The sequence below is a fragment of the Salvelinus namaycush genome, chromosome 19 (genome assembly GCF_016432855.1).
Source record: "Salvelinus namaycush isolate Seneca chromosome 19, SaNama_1.0, whole genome shotgun sequence".
Lineage (NCBI taxonomy): Eukaryota > Metazoa > Chordata > Actinopteri > Salmoniformes > Salmonidae > Salvelinus > Salvelinus namaycush.
This window is the reverse complement of record NC_052325.1, coordinates 49,289,349-49,307,236: the sequence shown is the minus strand read 5'-3', so window position 1 is coordinate 49,307,236 and position 17,888 is coordinate 49,289,349. Positions and strand designations below refer to the sequence as shown.

The window sequence follows — 17,888 nt, the reverse complement described above, 5'->3', positions numbered from 1 at the left end:
CAAGATAACAGCGTGAAGCGAGTTACTGTGTATACAAGGTCTTTCATTATAGATGTGATCCAGTCACAGATCATAAATACAGCTCATTGGGAAGTAAAGTGAATGATGTAACTGTTAACCTCTCCTTTCTCTTTCCCGTACAATAAATACAGCGATTTCTGCTTGTAGGGGAGATCTATAGGACTAATAAATGGAGCCAGACATGGCGTCATCCAATTCAACCAAGACATTCATTTGGGGGGGGTGGGTGGGTGGACGAGTTAGGCCTATTGCCCCATTGATCTTCTTTCCCGTTTCCTTCATGACCAGGAACATATGGAGTGGTGTGTGGGAGCAAAAGCACTTGGACTCCACTTGAACATTAAGGTTGCCTTGGTAATCCTCTCTGTGTGTGTGTGTGTGTGTGTGTGTGTGTGTGTGTGTGTGTGTGTGTGTGTGTGTGTGTGTGTGTGTGTGTGTGTGTGTGTACACACACCTTGGTCGTTGTGTCGGATCAGAGGGGTATGTCACAAAGCTAGCGATTTTCCAACTCAACGGTTATCCTTATGTCAGAATTGAGTTTGTGAAATCTCTATATCCCGCTACGTGACATACCCCTTAGCTCTCTTTTGTCTATGTAGAGGTCTTGTGTGTGTGTTTCTGTGTACCTTGGTCGTTGTGTCGGGCCAGGTCTCTCTGGTCTATGTATAGGTCATGGTCTGTGTCCAGCTCCCAGAACTTGCAGTAGATGACGTAGAAATGTTCGTAGGAGAAGAACTCTGTCAGCTGGTTCACGTCCTCCTCCTGCTCTAGCAGGGCCACGTTCTGTTGGACCAATCAATTCATCAACCAACCAGCCAAATCAAATCACTGATGACTTAACACTTTTAACAGATATAGTGATGATGAAAAAAGCTCCCTTGATGGGAAAAAAAACATTGGAGGAACTAGACTCGACAAGAGGGTGGGCCCCATCTTCATCCGACTCACAGCATTACTGTAGATGTGACAACTGATCAGTTCCACCTCAAAGCTCCCTTCCTACCTGGAGAAAGCTGCTTTTCCTGAGCTCTGAACAGCTGATCCTGCCTGACCATGACCTGTTCACATTGTAGAATATCCTCTGGGCAACCTGCAGATAACACACAGCTTTAATAGCCTCCAGAACACTCAAAACGATCACTTCAACCTCATCCACATATACAGATTTTTTTCTGTGTATGACAAAAAAGCTTCAGAGTCAGTCACGATAGGACACATTTGACATTACATTCAACATCACGCGCTAACCTCTGTAGACATACCAAGTGGTATGGATTGAAAAATGCCAAAATGTATTTTGGTGTGGTATGTATAATGACTTACTGTGGTGATGTAGCGTGAGTGGAAGTCGGACGCCTCCTTCAGGAAGGCCAGGCCTGTGTGAGAGTTCACCACATCCTGAACAACACAGACAGGAGGTTTTAATAACATTACAACAAGGCTGGGGACAGGTCAGAGGACTAACTGGGCCTTGCCACAAGACAAGCACTAGAGAGACAATCAAACATACAACAGTATGTCAAATCACTCTCTGGGGACTCTGGGGAGTTAGTAGCAGAAAGACAGACCCCATTTTCTGCTCTGCCTGTTGGAGAGATGTTGAAAGGGCTTGACTAGCTCAAAACACCATATTCAAGATGTATTGGAACTTCAAAAAGGTGGCCTAATGTCAAGCGGCGTCCATCCATATAGCCACTCCATCTGTTGTGTAGATCCAGCTATGCATTAGGAGAAATCCGCAGACCGCAATGGCAGATGAATGGGAAGAATCTAAATTGGGAGGACAATTGAATTGCACTTTTGAAGTATGAAAGCATCTAACAGACTCTTATCCCTTTAAATGGCCCGGCGTGAGTAGGGGACATCGTGGAGACATTGAGACCATGGGAGAGGAGGCCTGCTCTGTTATATAGCTGGTCATATTCTCCATGCTGGACCACCACACACAGATCCTTTCATGTGGTGACTGGTGAGCTGAATCTCTAAATGAACTGTACTTTTATCCAAGCCATGAAAATCACTCATGCCCCCCCTGTCGTTTTTTTAACCCCTCTCTGTCAGATGGGTGAAAGGAACTAAACGTTGATGTAAATGCGAAGGCGGCAGTGAAATGAAAATAGCTTTATTTTGGAGGCGGACTGCGGTGCGCCCACTCCTCCCCCCTTAACCCTTCCTGTGAGAAATTAAATAATAGAAAAACCCATAAATCACAAGGGTGAGGAAACTGCCGGGGACAGTCACATCTACTCGGCGCCAATCCTTCCTTCATTCATCACAACAGTCAGAGCCCATTCACCCCGGAGTCGCAATACAAATTAAACAGTGAGTGCCAGAAGGCATCTCCTCCCGGTATGCTAACGGGTGTTTTGTCACAGCCCAGACGGTTCTGCCAGCATGAATATGAATCAGCCAAATTTGGGGCAGATACGGTACACCACCAGGTAGGTAGGCAGACAGCAGGGTTTACGTTAGCCGGTAATTGACGACTTTTGGCCGATCCTGTCATACACTCCGATTTTGCACTTTTGCACCATTCTCTCACTCTTTGCGTGCATGCATCTGCTGCTGAGGAGAGAGCGAGAGAGGAGGCTATTGTTGATTGCTACGATGGAGGACTTTTTCATTGAATTAAAACAAAAGTTTGAGTATGCTTATAGTGTAAAGTTTACAAGGGGAATGTCCTCTGCATGGACACGTTTTAATATTGTAGTGGACAAAGATGAGAAGAACGTTGGCGAGAACAAATGCAGGCTACTGCACAACTCGCTAATCAGGTAGGATGCTTTTGGAACTTTACATGTTTTATTATATTGTTATTATTGTATATCATTGTTATTACTTTTGTAAAGTTTTAAACCAGTTCGCAAATGTTTTGTTTCATTCTGTTGAGCCATTTTCATTTTCTGTTGAGCCACATGCCACCGGCAAATCGCTCTCTCTCTCTCTCTGGGGCTAGGCCTAAGCTTCTCTTACTTTTTGTGTGTATGTATGTACGTACATATATATACACGTACATATACATATATATACACATACATATACACACACACACCCAGTCAAAAGTTGACCAACTCATTCCAGGGTTTTTCTTTATCTTTACCATATTCTACATTGTAGAATAATAATGAAGACATCAAAACTATGAGATAACACATATGGAATCATGTAGTAACCAAAAAAAGTGTTTTAAATCAAAATATATTTGAGATGAGATTCTTCAAAGTAGCCACTCTTTGCCTTGCTGACAACTTTGCACCATCTTGGCATTCTCTCAACCAGCTTCATGAGGTGGTCACCTGGATTGCATTTCAATTAACAGGTGTGCCTTGTTAAAAGTAAAAATTTGAGAAATGTCTTACCTTCCTAATGCGTTTGAGACAATCAGCTGTGTTGTGACAAGATAGGGTTGGTATACAGAAAATATCCCTATTTGGTAAAAGACCAAGTCCATATTATGGCAAGAACAGCTCAAATGAGCAAAGAGAAACGACAGTTCATCATTGCGTGAATCAGGCCTTCATGGTCGATTTGTTGCAAAGAAACCACAACTAAAGGACACCAATAAGAAGAAGAGACTTGCTTGGGCCAAGAAACACGAGCATTGGACATTAGACCGCTAGAAATCTGTCCTTTGTTCTGATGAGCTCAAATTTGAGATTTTTGGTTTTTGGTCACTTGTCAGGTGCCAGAAAACCATTGCAGACAGGCTAACCCCGGAAACCCTGGCAGACAGACTACACAAATGGCCAGCACAGCAATGCTCAACTCAGGGATATGATTGCCACAATTTGTTTGTTATAAAGGGGATAAAATAAATACAAGGTACAGTTACTTCTCTGATAAATCTACACTGAACAAACATAAAATGCAACAATTTAAAAGATTTTACTAAGTTACAGTTCATATAAGGAAATCGGTCAATTAAAATAAATTCATTAGGCCCTAATCTATGGATTTCACATGACTGGGAATACAGATATGCATCTTTTGGTCATAGATAGTTAAAAAAAGTAGGGGCATGGATCAGAAAACCAGTCAGTATCTAGTGTGAACACCATTTGCCTCATGCAGCGTGACATCTCCTTTGAATAGAATTGATCAAGCTGTTGATTGTGGCCTGTGTAATATTGTCCCACTCCTCTTCAATGGCTGTCCGAAGTTAATACACGTCAATCCAGTGCATCCCAAACATGCTCAATGGGTGATTATGTCTGAGTATGCAGGCTATGGAAGAACTGGGACATTTTCATCTTCCAGGAATTGTGTACAGATTCTTGCAACATCGGGCTGTGCATTATCATGCTGAAACATGAGGTGATGGCGGTGGATGAATGGCACGGCAATGGGCCTCAGGATCTCGTCAAGGTATTTCTGTGCATTCAAATTGCCATCAATAAAATGCAATTGTGTTGGTTGTCCGTAGCTTATGCCTGCCCATACCCCCACCATGGGGCACTCTGTTCACAACATTGACACCAGCATGCCGTTCGCCCACACACTGCCATCTGCCCGGTACAGTTGAAACTGGGATTCATCCGTGAATAGCACACTTCTCCAGTGTGCCAGTGGCCATCGAAGCTGAGCATTTGCCCACTGAAGTCAGTTACGACATGGAACTGCAGTCAGGTCAAGACAACGATGAAGACGACGAGCACGAAGATTAGTTTCCCTTCAGCAGTTTGACAGTTTGTGCAGAAATTCTTTAGTTGTGCAAACCCACAGTTTCATTAGCTGCCCGGGTGGCTGGTCTCAGACGATACTGCAGGTGAAGAAGCTGGATGTGGAGGTCCTGGACTGGCCTGGTTATATATATCATCTGTGGTGTTCAGGCCGGTTGGACGTACTACCAAATTCTCTAAAACGATATTGAAGTCAGCTTATGGTAGAGAAATTAACATTCAATTCTCTAGCAACAGCTGTGGTGGACATTTCTGCAGTCAGTATGCCAATTGCGGCAGGTAACCTAGTGGTTAGAGCGTTGGGCCAGTAACCGAAAGGTTGCTAGATCGAATCCCCGAGCTGACAAGATAAAAATCTGTCGTTCTGCCCCTGAACAAGGCAGTTTGTTCTGAACAAGAATTTGTTCTTAACTGACTTGCCTAGTTAAAAAAAATGCATGCTTCCTCAAAACTTGAGACATCTGACATTGTGTTGTGCAACAAAACTGCACATTTTAGAGTGGTCTTTTATTGTCCCCAACACAAGGTACACCTGTGTAATGACCATGCCGTTTAAATCAGCTTCTTAATATGCCACACATGCCATGTGGATGGATTATCTTGGTAAAAGAGAAATGCTCACTAACTGGGATGTAAACACATTTGTGCACAAAATGTGAGCGAATTATGCTTTTTGTGTGTAGGGAACATTTCTGGGATCTCTTATTTCAGCTCATGGGACGTACACCTTACATGTTGGTTTATATTTTTGTTCAGTATAAAACACCACTGAATGGAATGAAGTCCTCATGTTAACTCTACCACTGGCCCAAAATACCCCTCTCCCCCTGCCCTGCCCCAAAGAACCCCCTCCTTGCTTCTCTTCCTAGTAATACGCCGCTGCCCAGCACGTCTCCCCAAACTAGAATCCCACTCTCTCTCCCCGGGTGGCTGTGTGTGTGGTGTTCCTGTACCTGAAGGAATGGAATAAAGTCCTCTTGTTCCAGGTAATTACAGCCAGGTTTGGCCAAGAGGTGTACAAACTTAGACACGTCGTCATGACAGGTCTGCAGCATTCTGGGAAGGAAAGAGGGAACATATGGTTTCAGGGTTTTTCAGGGTCTCGCTCTCTCCCTATTTTCTCTCTCCATCAGAGAACACTTCAGAGCGAGTCTGAAATCATTCACCTCTGAAGTGGCAGTGCAGGTTAATACATTCTGAAATTAGGATTCTGAATTGACGCTGGGTCATGCTCAGAGTGTTACAGCAGTGATGATGACATAATGGAACATTCTTTTTTGAACCCCCTCAGAGCCATGAGGTAATGTCAGAGGCCATTCCACTCCAATTCTCTAGAGACTCACACATTATTAAAACAGTACGCTTACAACACACAACCAAGAGAACAGTCCAGTAGAGTACAGTACATCTTACTTTATCAAAGAGAAACAGTGCCTTCGGAAAGTATTCAGACCCATTTACTTTTTCCACATTTGTGACACCACCTGGATTCGGTCTTATGCAGCAACATTTGAAATTCTGTTTTTTTACATTGGATAAAAGTAGAGACTCAGAGCTACAAAATGGTATATCATACACTCCATTTGAGGAAAAAATTAGAAAGTAATTCTGCTTTGAAAGTTGGCCAACTTGTAAACTCACTTTTGAGAAAACCGTCTTTCAATGTTTTGGTACTACTATTGGAGAGCCCTTCTTTGTCTACACCCATTCAGCATTGTTCACACCCTCTTAAGCCGTAGCTCCACCCATCTCTTTAAGGGTTGAGCCGAGCGTTCTGTACTAACTTGCCAGCTACATCCAGACATCTAAGAGAGAAAGAACAGCTCACTGAACATTACTTGCCCTAGCAGAGCTGCTTAGGCTGTTATGGTATCCAGAGCATTGGTGACTGCAACTGTGCTATCAGATTGTCCATTCGTAAATACAGAGCGTTTCGCTTACAGAGCGCACACACTGGACGCTCTGGCCAATAAGTAGGGTTGATCCGAAAGCTGTGACCTCACAACGACAGTCAAGCACTCAAGCTAACTGGCTAACATTGGCTAGCTACTTCCATACACAATGACAACACCCCACTCTGACCATTTTACTCACCCTACTAGAGCTGGTTAGGCTGTGTTCATGTTATCCAGAGCATTGGTGACTGTAACTGTGCTGCTGGCAACAATTGAATTATGCTTTGTTGATGTTTACTGACACCGGACATATGCAACGGGTGGTGAGCGTTCAACAATTCATCAGTTATTCTGCACTCTAAGACGAGAGTATTTTGTTAAGAAATGTAGCTAGATAGCTAGGTAAACAATGAATCCCAACGCATGACGTAACGTTAGTTAGCGAGCCAGCCAACAGTACACTAACTTGAAATGAAAATACTTTGTCAAAATTAGAAATGCGTAATATCTGAAAATGTAGCTAGCTGGACTATCTTACCCTTGGTCTAAAATCGGAGTAGACAGCCAGAGCAAATTTACCAGCTAGTACGTCTATCTACAGTTGCAGTGACATTCTATTGAAATTGATACGTGCATGGAGTCTTTTTTTAAGACATGTATCTAGCTAGCTAGCTAAACAATTGACCATCAAATCAAATTTTATTGGTCACATACAAATGGTTAGTAGATGTTAATGCGAGTGTAGTGAAATGCGTGTGACCGGGCAGTAATATCTAACAAGTAATCTAACAATTTCACAACAACTACCTTATACACACACAAGTGTAAAGGATGAATACGAATATGACCATATAAATTTATGGATGAGCGATGGCCGTGCGGCATAGGCAAGATGCAGTAGATGACATAGAGTACAGAATATACATATGAGATGAGTAATGTAGGGTATGTAAACATTATATAAAGTGGCATTGTTTAAAGTGATTAGTGATACATTTATTACATCCAATTATTAATTATTAAAGTGGCTAGAGAATTGAGTCAGCATGTTGGCAGCAGCCACTCAATGTTAGTGATGGCTGTTTAACAGTCTGATGGCCTTGAGATAGAAGCTGTTTTTCAGTCTCTCGGTCCCAGCTTTGATGCATCTGTACTGACCTCGCCTTCTGGATGATAGCGGGGTGAACAGGCAGTGGCTCGGGTGGTTGTTGTTCTTGATGATCTTTTTGGCCTTCCTGTGACATCGGGAGATGTCGGTGTCCTGGAGGGCAGGTAGTTTGCCCCCGGTGATGGGTTGTGCAGACCTCACTACCCTCTGGAGAACCTTACGGTTGGGGGCGGAGCAGATGCCATACCAGGCGGTGATACAGCCCAACATGATGCTCTCGATTGTGCATCTGTAAAAGTTTGTGAGTGTTTTCGGTGACAAGCCAAATTTCTTCAGCCTCCTGAGGTTGAAGAGGCGCTGTTGCGCTCTTGTCTATGTGGGTGGACCGTTTCAGTTTGTCCATGATGTGTACGCCGAGGAACTTAAAACGTTCCACAGAGGGGGTGCTCCCTCTGCTGTTTCCTGAAGTCCACAATTCTCCTTTGTTTTGTTTACGTTGAGTGTGAGGTTATTTTCCTGACACCACACTCCGAGGGCCCTCACCTCCTCCCTGTAGGCCGTCTCGTCGTTGTTGGTAATCAAGCCTACCACTGTAGTGTCGTCTGCAAACTTGATGGTTGAGTTGGAGGGCGTGCATGGCCACACAGTGATGGGTGAACAGGGAGTACAGGAGCGGGCTGAGAACGCACCCTTGTGGAGATGTTGGGGTGGAGATGTTTCCTACCCTCACCACCTGGGGCCAGCCCGTCAGAAAGTCCAGGGCCCAGTTGCACAGGGCAGGGTCAAGACCCAGGGATTCAAGCTTAATGACAAGTTTGGAGGGTACTATGATGTTAAATGCTGAACTGTAATCGATGAACAACATTCTTACATAGGTATTCCTCTTGTCCAGATGGGTTAGGGCAGTGTGCAGTGTGATTGCGTTGTCTGTGGACCTATTGGGGCGGTAAGCAAATTGAAGTGGGTCTAGGTTGTCAGGTAGGGTGGAGGTGATATGATCCTTGACTAGCCTCTCAAAGCACTTCATGATGACGGAAGTGAGTGCTACGGGGCGATAGTCGTTTAGCTCAGTTACCTTAGCTTTCTTGGGAACAGGAACAATGGTGGCCCTCTTGAAGCATGTGGGAACAGCAGTCGGATAGGGATTAATTGAATATGTCCGTAAACACACGTGTGTTTGAATATGTCCGTAAACACACACACACACACACACACACACACACACACACAATATGTCCGTAACACATGATGTTACTACCCTGCATGAATCTGCAGGTAGCTAACCAACCAGTTCTATGGCTATAACTAGTCAAGCAAATGTGTCTGATATACAAATAATAAGATCATACACAAAGTTAGCTAGCGACCCAGACAGCTAACGTTAGCTAACAGCACACTTGAAATGAAACATTTTCTGTCAAAATTAGAAACATGTAACATCTGAACATGTAACTAGCTAGACTATCTTACCCGTATACATCATGGTTGGATACGAATCCTGTCTGATGCAATGTATGGTTGCCCTTAGTTTGAAGATGTAATCCAGACTGGTGTTTTCTCCATCTCCTTAGCTATCATACTTGAATTCCACTGATTTCAAAACTCGGTCCCCCAGAAAGTGGAGAGCATACACAATGTTAGCTAGCGAGACAGCCAGCTAACGTAAGCTAGTTAACAGTACACTTTAACGTGACATTAGATTTATGCAGTTTTACTACTCGATATATAAAAAATAAAAGCGCCGTTCAACACAATTACCTAGACATACTGACCAGCTCCAATAGACAGACGAGTGCTATATGGCAGACCAATCCAAACTCATCTCTTGGCATGTCCAGCTTACTCCTTATCTCAGCCAATCATGGCTAGCGGGAAGGTTGCTCACTTTTTCTGTGACTAAACCAACTAGGCTCGTAATTTAACAATTTTATTCATATTTAGATGGCATACAAGTTTGATATTAAGGCACATGAAAGTTCACATGTTTGAGAAGGCAATTCTGCCAAAAAATGCATTTTGATAAATTTTACTACGTTCAAACGATTCACTTGCGACATAAGCCTAGTTTCCTGAATCGGGTCACATTTTGTTACGTTACAGCCTTATTCCAAAATGGAAAATAAATAAAAATCCTCAGCAATCTACACACAATACCCCATAATGACAAGGCGAAAATAGTTTTTACAACATGATTGGAGTCCACCTGTGGTAAATTCAATTGATGGACATGATTTGGAAAGGCAAACACCTGTCTATATAAAGGTCCCACAGTTGACAGTGCATGTCAGAGCAAAAACCAAGCCATGAGGTCGAAGGAATTGTCCATAGGCACAGATCTAGGGAAGGGTACCAAAACACTTCTGCAGCATTGAAGGCCCCAAAGAACACAGTGGTCTCCATTATTCTTAAATCGGGGGGAAAGGGCTTTGGTCAGGGAGGTGTCCAAGAACCTGATGGGCACTATGACAGAACTCTAGAATTCCTCTGTGGAGATGGGAGGATAACCATCTCTGCAGCACTCAACTAATCAGGCCTTTACAGTAGAGTTGCCAGACGGAAGCCACTCCTCAGTAAAAGGCACATGACAATCCGCTTGGAGTTTGCCAAAAGGCACTTAAATACTATCCGACCTGGAGAAACAAGATTCTCTGGTCTGAATAAAGCAAGATTGAACTCTTTGGCCTGAAAGCCAAGCGCTACGTCTGGAGGGATCCTGGCACCATCCCTACGGTGAAGCATGGTGGTGGCAGCATCATGCTGTGGGGATGTTTTTCAGCGGCAGGGACTGGGAGACTAGTCAGGATCAAGGCAAAGATAAATGGAGCAAAGTACAGAGAGATCCTTGATAAAATCCTGCTCCAGAGTGCTCAGGACCTCAGACTGGGGCGAAGGTTCACCTTCTAACAAGACAACGACCCTAAGCACACAGCCAAGCCAACGCAGGAGTGGCTTCAGACAAGTCTCTGAATGTCCTTGAGTGGCCCAGCCAGAGCCCATACTTGAACCCGATAGAACATCTCTGGAGAGAACTGAAAATACGTGTGCAGCGACGCTCCCCATCCAACCCGACAGAGCTTGAGAGGATCTGCAGAGAAGAACGAGAGAAACTCCCCAAATACAGGTGTGCGAAGCTTGTAACGTCATATCCAGGAAGACTCGAGGCTGTAATCGCTGCCAAAGGTGCTTCAACAAAGTACTGAGTAAAGGGTTTGAATATTTATGTAAATGTGATATCATTTTTTATTCTTTTGATAAATTAAACATTTCTAAAACCATTTTTTCTTTGTCATTATGGGGTATTGAATACATTTTAGAATAAGGCTGTAACCTAACAAAATGTTGAAAAAGTCAAGGGGTCTGAATACTTTCCGAATGCACTGTACATGTAAACATTTCAAGGGTTTGTTTTTCAACCATTTTAATTGCTATGAAAAAAATAGTACAAAACATTATTGGAAGACCAGTTACTGTGTACTCTTTGCTGAAGCTTTGGCCAACACATGTGGCTATTGGTAGTTGTTTACGAGAGACTATCGGACTACGGGTTGTGAGAGTAGCTCTGTGGGGTTGGCTGGCTGGGTACAAGAGCCATTGTCTTACTTTCTCCACATGGCCACAAACTTGTGAACGGACACGAAGCCCGTCCTATCGCCTCCAGCCGAATTGAACAATGGAGCTTTCCAGTAGAGCGGACACTCGCATGCCTGGAGGGGAATAAGGGGGAGGGAGGGAGAAATAAGTGATTTAGACAAGTGTCCTCTTCTGTGCAGTTGAATGTCAGTTCACTTAACTATCCGTGACAGCTCACACGTAATAGAACTGTGTCAAACAAAATATTGTCCAGCTACACGCTTAAGTGTTTAACATTATCCTCCATCAGGGTGAACTAAATGTTATTTTGTTTTACAGTGCTTTTTTGATTTTCTCTCTCCACCTTACAGCTGTCAGTCACTCTGCTCTAATTCCAACTAAAAACGTTTAATCCAGCCGTCAAAATGTGACACAGCGATTTCCTGGGCTGCCTGGGATGACTGGCTTTGACCTGAAGAGGATTCGATTTGGAATGAAAATGTCAATAAAGTGCCCATCTCCCACAGATAACAGTGGTGTTTCCCCTCAAAGACCTCCCTGAGGTAACCTGGCTGATGTTTCTTTCTCAACTCAGGTTCCTCCACAGGTCAGCGGTCACATACCTGGGGGGGGGGGGGGGGGGCTCAGAAATAATATTTTCATGGGTTAAGAGAGAGAGAGAAAAACCACGTCTGAGCTGCAAACCTTCACTAAAGCCAGGGGCTAATTGCACTAATGAAAACAAATTTGCTGGGTGGCTATGGAGCCTCGGCACTACAAATCACCTTCTCACCTTGGCAACCTTCCCCATGTCCTCAATGGTGGCCCTTTCATTGGGGAATTGGGAAAATATTTTCTCGATCTTAGCAATGAGGCCGTCGATGTTGAGGTTGGCTTTGGGCCGCCCCCGCGGAAAGTAGAACTTTGGAATGCTTTCACTCAGCGCCGTGGGAACAGGCGCCTCGCTCTTCACCTGGGCCTGAGGAGAAACAGACAGGACAGAAATAGCCTGTGTTAGCATCAGCGGCAAACAGTATCTAACATTTAGGACCCAACGACACTAGCGCTGGCTAAAGTAAGCAAAGGCTACCTAGTCCCAATAAAGTAATCCACCACCGGCCCTGCCTCCATCTGCCCCATTAGGGAAACGACTCCCCCCTCCCTTCCACCAATTAACTAATGGCTTTCAATAAAGATGTGTCAAGTGATGTTGGAATGTTCAAAACACACCATTTACACTAAAGAGACATTCTGGCAGGCGCCAACCACCAGGATAGACTTCTGCACACAAGTCTACATCGAAAATAAGCAACAGATGAATGGAATTATGTATCAAATTATCTGAATGAAAGCAGTGAATAATGTATGCTACGATCCAAGAATAATTGACAGCAATGATCCATGTTTGTTTCAAATGCAAAGCTGTAAAATACAGCCTAGTGCATGACCTGAGATCAACATACAGAATGGTAAGTGAAAATGCTCTAGAGATGGTTGATCCAATGAATTATCGCCTAACAAGAGAGGCACAGTGCCCTCAGAAAGTATTCACACCCATTGACTTTCTCCAAACGTTGTGTTACAGCCTGAATTTAGAATTTGTGTCACCGGCCTACACACAACACCCCATAACGTCAAAGGAATTATGTTTGAATTAATGAATTAAAAATGAAAAGCTGAAATGTCTTGAGTAAATAAGTATTGAACTCCTTTCTTATGGCAAGCCTAAATAAGTTCAGGAGTAAAAATGTGCTTAACAAGTCACATAATAAGTTGCATGGACTCACTGTGTGTTTAACATGATTAGTGTTTAAACATGATTTTTTAAATGACTACCCCCGTCTCTGTAACCCCACACATACAATTATCTCCAAGGTCCCGCAGTCAAGCAGTGAATTTCAAACACAGATTCAACCACAAAGACCAGGGAGGTTTTCTAGTGCCTCGCAAAGAAGGGCACCTATTTGTAGAAAGAAAATAAACATGCAAATATTGAATATCCCTTTAACCATGGTGAAGATATTAATTACACTTTGGATGAGAGATAGATCTATCTATCTATCACACACACAATACAAAGATACAGGCGTCCTTCCTAACCCAGCTGCCAGGGAGAAGGATACCGCTCACGGGATTGATGCCAATGGTGACATTAAAACAGAGTTGAATGGCTGTGATAGGAGAAAACTGAGGGTGGCTCAACATTGTAGTTACTCCACAATACTAACCTAAATAACAGAGTGAATAGAAGGAAGCCTGTACAGAAAAAAATAAATGACATATATACATGTTTATATAAATACACACACACACTCTCTATAGATAGATAGATCTACACACATACATATATGTTTTTGTATTTGTGTGTATATATATATACACACATACGTGTGTATATACGTGTGTGTGTGTGTATATATATATAACGTTAATTTGTCACATTTTTTGCAGTTTTACTTTAGTGCCCTATTGCAAACAGGATGCATGTTTTGGAATATATATACACATACCACCCTTCATATTTTCAAGCATGGTGATGGCTGCATCTGTCCAGTGATCCTGCCGACCAAGGCCGGGTCAGAGGAGCTATTTGGCGTAGCAGTTAGCATAGACGACCTGACTACAGAACAGGACCTCTCTGACAGTTTGCAGTTCTCCCAAGGTCAGCTCGATGAGGTGATACAAGAGAACGGCAAGATGACAGCAATCTGGAAGTCTTTGAGAGAGAGTATCAGTTCTGTGTGTGAATCCATGATAACAATGACGGATAAATCTGAATATCGAGGGACAATCGAGGCGAAACATGGTCATGGGCAGAATTGCAGAATCCCCACGAGACCTGGACGGAGTGAGGGAAATTATCTAAACTCAGCAACAAAAAAAAAAAAAAAAACTGTCAACTGCGTTTATTTTCAGCAAACTTAACATGTGTAAATATTTGTATGAACATAACAAGACTCAACAACTGAGAAACAAACTGAACAAGTTCCACAGACCTGTGACTAACAGAAATGGAAAAATGTGTCCCTGAACAAAGGGGGGGTCAAAATCAAAGTAACAGTCAGTATCTGGTGTGGCCACCAGCTGCATTAAATACTGCAGTGCATCTGCTCCTCATGGACTGCACCATATTTGCCAGTTCTTGCTGTGAGATGTTACCCCATTCTTCAACCAAGGCACCTGCAAGTTCCCGGACATTTCTGTGGGGGGGGGGGGGGGGGGTCCCAGACGTGATCCGGGCTCTTTGCTGGCCATGACAGAACATTGACATTCCTGTCTTGCAGGAAATCACGCACAGAACGAGCAGTATGGCTGGTGACATTGTCATGCTGGAGGGTCATGTCAGGATGAGCCTGCAGGAAGGGTACCACATGAGGAAGGAGGTCTTCCCTGTAACACACAGCGTCGAAATTGCCTGCAATGAAAGGCTCAGTCCGATGATGCTGTGACACACCGCCCCAGACCATGACGGACCCTCCATCTCCAAATCGATCCCGCTCCAGAGTACAGGCCTTGGCGTAACGCTCATTCCTTCGACGATAAACGCGAATCCGACCATCACCCCTGGTGAGACAAGACCGCGACTCGTCAGAGAAGAGCACTTTTGTCAGTCCTGTCTGGTCCAGCGACGGTAGGTTGCCGGTGATAGGAAACTTTGTTGCCGGTGATGTCTGGTGAGGCCTGCTTACAACAGGCCTAAAATCCCTCAGTCTAGCCTCTCTCAGCCTATTGCGGACAGTCTGAGCACTGATGGAGGGATTGTGCGTTCCTGGTGTAACTCGGGCAGTTGTTGTTGCCATCCTGTACCTGTCCAGCAGGTGTGATGTTCGGATGTAACGATCCTGTGCAGGTGTTACGTGGTCTGCCACTGCGAGGACGATCTGCTGTCCGTCCTGTCTCCCTGTAGCGCTGTCTTAGGCGTCTCACAGTATGGACATTGCAATTTATTGCCCTGGCCACATCTGCAGTCCTCATGCCTCCTTGCAGCATGCCCAAGGCACATTCACGCAGATGAGCAGGGACCCTGGGCATCTTTCTTTAGGTGTTTTTCAGAGTCAGTAGAAAGGCCTCATAGGTGTCCTAAGTTTTCATAACTTGGACCTTAATTGCCTCCCGTCTGTAAGCGTCTTAACGACCGTTCCACAGGTGCATGTTCATTAATTGTTTATGGTTCATTGAACAAGCATAGGAAACAGTGTTTAAACCCTTTACAATGAAGATCTGTGAAGTTACTTGGACTTTTACAAATTATCTTTGAAAGACAGGGTCCTGAAAAAGGGCTGTTTCTTTTTTTGCTGAGTTTATGAGAAATTGAAGATGGACCACAGGAAGATTGAGGTGGAGCGCGCCCACAGGACTGGAAAACCTACCACCGGCCCAGGTGACAGGCCCAGGGCCATAGTGGTCAAGTTCCTGAGGTTCAAGGACAAGGTAGCTGTTCTCGAAAGTGCCAAGAACTTGAGAGGAATGTATATTTTCCTCAATGAGGACACCCTGAAGCTGTGCGCCAGAAGAGGAAAGAACTTATCCCAGCGATGAAAGCTGACAGAGCACGTGGGGACATTGCTTACCTCCGCTATGACAGGCTCATTGTCCACCCTTCCCGCCTGGAAGGGATGAGAGAGCCAAGCATATGGGTTCGTAGCACACACACCAATTGATTAATGGAATGCTGAATGTACATTTTTTTTCTCTCGCTTTGTTTGCTCTTTTCCATCTCTGATACGCTACCCAGGAAAGGGATGAAAATAGCCCATTTTAATACATGTAGCCGTAGAAATAAGGTTAATGAAATCAATAACACGTTAACATCAGACAACATTCATATATTAGCCATTTCTGAGACTCACTTAGATAATTATTTTGATGATACATCAGTAGCAATACAAGGATATAACATCTATAGAAGAGGCAAACAATTATGGTTGGAGGTGTTGCCATATTATTTCAGAGCCATATTCCTGAAATGCTTAGAGAAGATCTTATGTCAAGCTGGTATATCTGAAGCCTTTTCCTTTGGGGTGTTGCTATAGGCCACCAAGTGCTAACAGTCAGTATATAAATAATGTGTGTGAAATGCTTGATAGTATAAGTGACGTAAAAATAGAGGTCTACTTTCTTGGGGACCTGAATATTGCCTGGTTTTTCATCAAGCTGTCCGCTCGAGGAAGCTTCTCACCGTAACCAGTGCCTGTAATCTGGTTCAGGTTATTAAATCAACCTACCAAGGTGTTTACAAGCACTATAGGAACAAGATCATTCACATGTATCGATCACATTTTTACTAATACTGTAGAATATGTTCTAAAGCTGTATCCGTACCCATTGGATGCAGTGATCACAATATAGTGGCTATAGCCAGGAAAGCCAAAGTTCCAAAAGCTGGGCCTAAAATACTGTATAAGAGCTCATACAAAAGATTTTGCTGTGACTCTTATGTTGATGATAAAATATTTGTTGGTCTGATGTGATTAATAAGGTGCATCCAGACGCTACACTTGATGAATTTATGAAATTGCTTCTTCCAATTATTGATGAACATGCACCTGTTAAGAAACTGACTGTTAGAACTTAAGGCTCCATGGATTGATGAGAAATGTTAAAACTGTATGGTTGAAAGGGGTAAAAGGAGTGGCTATTAAGTCTGGCTGCACATCTGACTGGCTGACTTACTGTAAATTGAGAAATGATGTGACTAAACTCAAAAAAAAGAAGAAACTATATTTCGAAGCCAATATCAATTATATAAAGAATGACGTGAAAAAACTTGAGTAATTTAAATGAAATTATGGACAGAAAGACAAATTCAACTCCATCTTTTATCGAATCAGATGGCTTATTCATCACAAAACCATTATTTTTTATGATTACTTCATTGGCAAAGTGGGCAAACGTAGGCAGGAAATGCCAGCAATGAACAGTGAGCCATCGTATCCATGCTTAAAAAAAGAAATAATGAAAGAAAAGCATTGCAAGTTTGAATTTTTTTAAAGTTAGTGTGGGGGAAGCGGAAAATGTTTTGTTATCGATCAATATTGACAAACCTCCTGACATTGACAACTTAGGATGGTAGCAGAATATTGCCACTCCTGTCATATCTTTAATCTGAGCTTGGAGGGACGCCAAAGTAATTCCACTACCCAAGAGTGGTAAAGTGGCCTTCACTGGTTCTAAAAGCAGACCTATAAGCCTGCTGCCAGCTCTTGGCAAACGTTTTGAAAATAATTGTGTTTGACCAAATACAATGCAATTTCTCTGTAAACAAATGAACAGACTTTCAGCATGCTTATAGAGCAGGGCACACAATATGTACTGCACTGACACAAATGACTGATGATTGGTTGAAAGAAATCGATAATAAGATTGTGGGAGCAGTACTGTTAGATTTCAGTGCAACCTTTGATATTATTGACCATAACCGGTTGTTGTGTTATGGCTTTTCAACCTCTTCCATATTGTGGATTCAGAGATATCTAATAGAACTCAACGTTTTTTTTTTAATGGTAGCTTCTCTAGACCCTCTACTCTTTTTAGTTTTACCAATGACCTGCCACTGGCATTAAACAAATAAAATTAAATGTTATTTGTCACATGCCCCGAATACAACAGGTGTAG

At 43.3% G+C, this 17,888-nt stretch overlaps 1 protein-coding gene across 2 annotated transcripts in view; it reads right to left on the bottom strand.

Annotated features, from left to right (window-relative positions):
• Positions 1 to 17,888, bottom strand: part of ppp2r3b (protein phosphatase 2, regulatory subunit B'', beta) — a 59,826-nt gene that overhangs the window by 7,340 nt on the left and 34,598 nt on the right. For both annotated transcript variants that reach the window (XM_039015088.1, XM_039015089.1), the window contains exons 3-8: positions 12,067 to 12,252; positions 11,304 to 11,407; positions 5,654 to 5,756; positions 1,345 to 1,419; positions 1,025 to 1,111; positions 648 to 804 (exon numbers count right to left, since the gene is read on the bottom strand). In XM_039015088.1, the coding sequence (XP_038871016.1) occupies positions 648 to 804; positions 1,025 to 1,111; positions 1,345 to 1,419; positions 5,654 to 5,756; positions 11,304 to 11,407; positions 12,067 to 12,252 (712 nt within the window). The remainder of the gene's footprint in view (positions 1 to 647; positions 805 to 1,024; positions 1,112 to 1,344; positions 1,420 to 5,653; positions 5,757 to 11,303; positions 11,408 to 12,066; positions 12,253 to 17,888) is intronic.